General features: G+C 40.3%; 1 protein-coding gene across 2 annotated transcripts in view; it reads left to right on the plus strand.

The window, feature by feature from the left end:
* LOC116672315 (WD repeat-containing protein 37) overlaps positions 1–6727 on the plus strand; it is a 25722-nt gene extending 18995 nt beyond the window's left edge. For both annotated transcript variants that reach the window (XM_032504072.1, XM_032504073.1), the window contains exons 12-14: positions 2116–2250; positions 3753–3867; positions 3944–6727. In XM_032504072.1, the coding sequence (XP_032359963.1) occupies positions 2116–2250; positions 3753–3867; positions 3944–4075 (382 nt within the window). In that variant the 3' untranslated portion in view covers positions 4076–6727. The remainder of the gene's footprint in view (positions 1–2115; positions 2251–3752; positions 3868–3943) is intronic.

Raw genomic sequence — 6727 nt, forward strand, 5'->3', positions numbered from 1 at the left:
TCTCTCTCTCTCTCTCTCTCTCTCTCTCTCTCTCTCTCTCTCTCTCTTTCTCAACCTCTTGTATTCCCAAGTGGGCTGTACCCTGCAATGTCAGAAGGTGCCTGTAACGATACAGCAGTTTCATTGAGCCCCGGCCCCTCTAATAGGACAAAGTTTAGTCCCCTAATTAGCCCTTAATGCCACGTCAATTTGAATTAGGAGGGAAGCCAGTGTTAAAAAGAAAAACTAGATGTGGAACTCTAGACAATGCTTGTGTGCAAAGGGACACTGCTCAACCTAATCTTAATCAAGAATCAGAGCTTTTTTTCCTTTTCACTTTTACCTCCACGATTGAACAAGCACAAAAGGAAGGAAAGAAGAAAAAATCCCTCACAGGAGCGGCTGACATACAGTAATAGATTGGAAGTATTAAAGGTCTATTAAATGAATGGCTAGAGCTGTGCTGTCATGTGGAGCAGTGCGTCACGGCTGGTTGGATAAAGGGCGCGGGAGGTGGGGGATGTATGCATATAAGGAACCTTTCTGCCTCCATTGGGCCCAACATAGCAAAAATACTGTGATGTTGGCATCCAAATATATTGTGTAGTTGGCATCATTATCTTTTTATCAGTTATCTCCTGTATAAATGCTGAAATCCTGCTTGCATTAGACTTAGAGTTACATCTTTTTAAAGTTTTTTTCTTTTTCTTTTTAAACTGTCCTTTTAAGCATCAAAGATGGATGGGATCGTAGCTTTTTAACACGCCTGTAACTCCACCTACAGCGCTGTCATTGCATTCTGACCGCAGCAATGGTCAGAACTTCAACTACTGGAGGTTAGCAAAATCCAGGCAGCTATGGCCAGAAATAACAAAATGGGATACCACATACTGTGTGTTACTGTTTGGATAATAATAACATGTGCCAAATACAATGTACTGTAGGTTCTTTTACCATACTATATAGACACATCATAATATTAAGTTGCCTATATATATGTAATGCTTGTACAGTACAGTTGCTTTCAGCTTTCAGTTACTTCCAATGGAAATTGATGTTTAGTGCCGATTGTTTGAACAAGGATTGGGCGACTTGGATAAAAATTCCTTCATAGTACATTTAAGTTATAATTAAAAAATGGAAATTTAATGGCGAATGAATACTAACATTCTCCATTGAATTTGCAAAAGTCAAAAGGAGTCAAATCCATTATTGCCATAAATCAGCCCTGCTAATTTATCTGCACAGCATTGCCCATGTGGTCTATTACAGGGATTTCCCCACCAGAGGTATGGTTGCTATGTCCAAAGCTCAATTAGTAAAAGTCAAAACGTAGAAATTGTGATATGAAGAAATATTTACGTTTGTATATGGAAGAATACAAACCCACATTAAATAAGAATACTTATCTGTGAGTGCCAGAGTTTTCCTTTTTTTTTTCTCTTCAGTTTTTGTCACTGATGCACTGTCTCTTTCCATAATAGCCAAAAATATATCCAGATTGTATTAAAAGAACAAGAAACAGCCAGATAGGATTGCAAATTGGTGATCTGAGATCAGAAAGCAAAGCGAAAAGCGTCTTTCACGCCGTCTTGACAACTCAGAACACACTCACACTTTGAAGTCAATTATTTATTTAACCCATCGAGTTTTTTTTTTTTTTACTTGAACGCAGCTCCAGTGTGATCCTGCCTTTATTTAGTTTTTCTCCATTGGGAAGGTGATACATTGTAATGTTTTAAATTGGAGAATCACATATTAAATGAAGAACATCACAGTGTTAACTTTCTAAAGTTGTACCTGATACCTGTGTTGATGCTCATAAGGATTCCTGACATATCTGTGACACATCGCTCTTATCTTTCAGCTGTATGAGTAATTCTAGCGTCTGTGGGAGAAGGTGACTAGACTGGCTATAAATAATACTCAATCTAAACTTTCTTCCTTTTCCTTAATAGGGAGAACTTGAGGTACTTTGGCTGGACTTTTGTGCCTATCATCCTTCGTCGCTGTACTTAAATTGGATTGTGGAGTACAGTGTGACTCAGTTTGAACACGTTTTACATTCTTTGTGTAACAACTGGCCTCTCGTTGTGTGTGTGTGTGTGTGTGCGTCTGTTTGTCCATCTTTTGTAGCACGGTGACGTCGGCAGTGTTCACAGTGGGTGACAATGTGGTTTCAGGGAGTGACGATCGCACCGTCAAGGTGTGGGACTTGAAGAACATGAGGTCGCCTATAGCAACCATCCGCACTGACTCAGCTGTGAACAGGTAGGTGAAAGAAGGGACGCAACTGGATGAGAGCCAGGCTCCGGGGGCGCATTTGTGATTGGAAATTTGAACATCTACAACAACATGACAAATGTTTGTTGCTCATGATTATGTGATGGGATGGAACGCTCCAGGTCAACGACTAATTGGACTTTGAGTTTAGAGTTTTGGTCCGAGGTTACTTATTTTGATGTGGGCTTACGGTAGCAAAAGTATTGGCAGAGAATCAATATTAATATGCTGTTTTAAACTTCTGATAGAAATGTAATTCTTGGAAATACTTCTTTTAAAAAGTTAGGTCAAAAAGTTGGAATAATACAGCTAAGTAATAAGGGTATTGTAGACATCGTGGCCAGGCTGTTCTGCTAATTTTAAGGCCTGCTGTCGCCCTTTAGGGTTTATGATCAGTGAGACCCCACCATCAGCTGTCCTGTCCTGCATAGAGACACAGCGCCTTTAAGTCCCGCCCCCAACGGTGGGAAAACAGCCCTCCATTGTCTTTGTATAGCGTGAACGTGCCTCCTTGTCAATTCAATCTGCTAGAAAACAACAGAAAAGTACCTGAAAGGTGCTGGAATGCATGTCAGGTAAAGAAGTCCCAACTAAGTTTTTATAAGCTGCCAAACCAAAAAACTGAACTTTTATTAAAAAAAAACTAAATTGGATACAGACATGAGGAGTCAGCAGTCAGCTTCTGCCCAACCTTACGTGTGAAGCAAGCATTTAGTTACCGAGTCAAATATCCAAATATCAGTTTTAGGCTAACTATATTTCTGTAAGTTGAGCTAAAGCATTTTGTACACTGTATATAACTTGTGTTATAGTGGAATGTAGATAAATCAGAAAGCTATAGTAATATGTTGGCAAGAGCCTGGGTCTGTCCAAGGTTTCTGCTTAAGTTTTTCCTCGCCACTGTTGCACTAAATGCTTGCTCTTGGGGAAAAGGTTGGAATTGTTGGGTCTTTATAAATTATAGAGTGTGGTCTAGACCCGCTCTATCTGGAAAGTGTCTTGAGATAACTCTGATATTTGATCCTATAAATAGAATTGAAGTGCCTTAGTAGACATAGGTTGCTAAAATAATCCTTTGACATGCCTAAATCAGTTGTTTTTAGCTAGCAATAGGCACTTTGTTAGGGTTTCAGCCCTTAGTACATTGTGGCGCCGATTGTTTTCCCCCACAGTGGGTGTGGCTTTCAGAGTATGACGCCATGCGCTCTGTCTATACAGTAGTCCAATGCTAGAACTACTAGCCATTTTTGGTAGTCTTTATCCTGTTTGCCAGTGTGGGAATACAGGTTCCAGGGGCAGTTAATGTCAGCGTTAAGCTTTTTGAGTAAATCTAGTGCGGAATTGTACACAGTTAACTCCAGTTACCAAATCATTCAAAGTGCAGTCCTGAGTCCTGAGTGCAGTTGTCCAGTAGAGCTTAGTAGAGTTTATCTAGAAGTATTAAACAAACTGTGATCCAGATTCAAAGTGAACTTTATTTAATCTTTCAGGATAAGCGTCTCTGCCAACCAGAGGATCATCGCTCTGCCACACGACAATCGTCAAGTACGACTGTTTGACATGAGTGGAGTGAGGCTGGCCAGACTACCACGCAGCAACAGAATGGTAAGAAAGGACATGAAGGTGTGTGTTTGATCCGTCAATCAGCATCATTAAAACCATTTGAAATGTCTGTGTGCAGGGTCACCGGCGAATGGTGTGTTGTACAGCGTGGAATGAGGAGAACCAGTCGTGCAACCTGTTCACCTGCGGCTTCGACCGACAGGCCATCGGGTGGAACATCAACATCCCCGCCCTGCTGCAGGAGAAGTGACGCCCCTGATACACACACACGCACACACACACACGCACACAACAGAAACACACAGTAAAGTAGGAGACGGAACAATGTAATCTGTGGCCTCACACATGCCAGAATTTTTAAAGTGTTTACCCATTGAAAGATTTTAGTAATCCACAGATTTTCAGCTGCTATTGTGTGAGGATGCAGCTATTAATATTGATTGATAAGAGCATATTCCCCAGATGGATTACTCTGTCATTTAGTGTACACATATGCAGTCCAGTCCTGCAGCACATCTTCTGGTGTTAAAGACTGAAACGGTTCCAACATTTTGAAGTCAAAGTGAGTGCGAGGCCACAGAGTTGATCTCCTGCATTTGACCCTTTCACATATTTAGCATGCGTTGTGACTCGTGACACGGCTAGGCGGATTCTTTCATTCCTAGCCTTTTCTGTTTTATAATATAAAAGTATATATTTGACTCCACAGTCATGGGCTGCTGTTCACATCACTGTTGTTTAGTTACTGCTGAATGGTTGCTATTGCATGTAGATAATCTCGATTTGCAAATGTTACTTGTAAAGATGTGAGAGAACAATTAAAAGGCCAGTAGAGTGTGTAGAATATCATAGAAAGAACTTGTATGTAAATATTATGTCGTGGCCTGATTAAGTGACCTGTGTTGCAGGTTATTGCTGTTTCATGGATTAAGTGTCTTACAGTTATCTACCTTTTGAAAGTGGAGTTTGGCAGAGGTAGCTTGATTCTGTGAAATGTTTTTATTCTTTTAGTCTAGTCTAGACCTGAAATCTTTATCATGGAACACAGCTTATGATATTCTGCGCAGCATGGTTCATTTAATTGTCACAAAATGTCTCAAACTGGATCTGCTGTCCTGTCTGTAGGTCTAACTCCTTATAGGGACTGTTCAGATTCTTTAAAGTGGGGTTGTATGAGGTACTGATCCATAGTCACTGTATGACATTAGTAAAGTTGGCAGCTCCCCCAGTTTTTAGTAATTTAGCCACTCTAAAAAATGGCCACATAAAAACATCAATATCAGTTTAAGTGTACGCAATGTTTTTTGGGCTTTTTAGGCCTTTATTGACAGGACAACTGGAGAAGTAAAAGGGGGAGAGAGGGGCGGAATGACATGGAGCAAAGGGCCGCGGGTCGGAGTGGAAACCTATATATGGGCACACGCTCCGCCAACTGAGCTACCCGGGCGCCCAACAGCTTTCTAATTCTCCAAACTGGGGGTGTGCTGACCGCCATCTACTCTAGGTAATACACTCGACCCCATGTCAAAAAATCCAAACAGTCCCTTTAAGACTCAAGTTCTTGCCTATTACCTTTGATGCTTTCAATTCACAGCCAGCCTCCAGATTTCCAGATTTTGTTGTCAATATTTCAAATGATACTGCAACTCCGCCTTGTTCCATGTTTACAGTAGGATATGATTTTTAAAGAATTACTTCATTCTGCCTCTCTGTCAGACAGCAACGTGTCAAGAGCATAGCAATAATGGGAAAACAACTGCACTTCTGTTGTTCTTTTGTAGGTCTGTGAATGGGATGCGTTCAACATTATCATCATTTAGTATTTACTGTATGTTGCAGGTTTAGGTGTCACTACTTGGAGCCATAATATGAGCCCATGTTTCAGTGGAATACCCATCCTCTTCATCCTGTTGCCAACTCAGAGCCCTGTGTTGCTGTAATGTGTCATCCCCAGGTTAACTCGTTGATTACTGGTCATCGCTGTGCTTCAGATACGCCTTGCAACATAAAGTTATAGTGTTTACACTATTCAATGAACTTTTAGACCTCTTGGACCTTTTGTTGTAGATGGCACTGTTAAGTCTTTAATCCAAATTCTGAAGCAATAACCCAGCTCCTTATGTTTCTGGTGCCCATTTATGTCTTGGAAATCAGTGAATATGACAAATACTCACTGAATCTCTAGAACTAGAACTAGAACTGGGCTTGACCAGAATCAGGAAACATTTGTTACACTTGTGCAATATCCTAAACACGATGTCATGCTGTAGTTTTTGATCTTCGGTTGTTTAACCTATTTCAGTGCTGTAAACCCCATAAAATGATTTTATGTACCGTGTGACTGGTGTAGATGTAGCTCAGTGTACAGAAGTAACTTTCCCCAAAGTTGGCTTCATGCTTTACTGCTGTGTCTACCAACAATAGAGTCAGGATAGATTTTAAAGTAGCATTAACCTAAAAATGTAATAAACATATTGAAATGCCTTACCATTGCATTGGAAAGGGTGCATTAGCCTTATCCATCTGAGCATCAATGCACTGTTCCAAATCCTTGTTAAATAACTAATTGCGTTCCACCACACCATGCAGATAGGATTTTTATTCCTGTTTCATTCATAGAACTCAATTTCGCACCTATTGATATCAATGTCATTTTAATCTGCAGGTAGAAAGGCAAGTCCGATTTGCACCCCACATATGAATTCCACCGAAATGGGATTTTGGATTGATACATTAAATTATCGCGTGCTAGATTGAAGGGGGTAAAAAAAAAAGATGATAGGCTTTGCTTCATTTTAGCAAATCATTCACCTCAAACTTCATTATGTGATCTACTTTGCATACTTTATTGTGACGGGTATGTGCTCTCTGACATTTTCCAATAAAATGTGTGATATGCTTT

The sequence above is a fragment of the Etheostoma spectabile genome, chromosome 22 (genome assembly GCF_008692095.1).
Source record: "Etheostoma spectabile isolate EspeVRDwgs_2016 chromosome 22, UIUC_Espe_1.0, whole genome shotgun sequence".
Taxonomy (NCBI): Eukaryota; Metazoa; Chordata; class Actinopteri; order Perciformes; family Percidae; genus Etheostoma; species Etheostoma spectabile.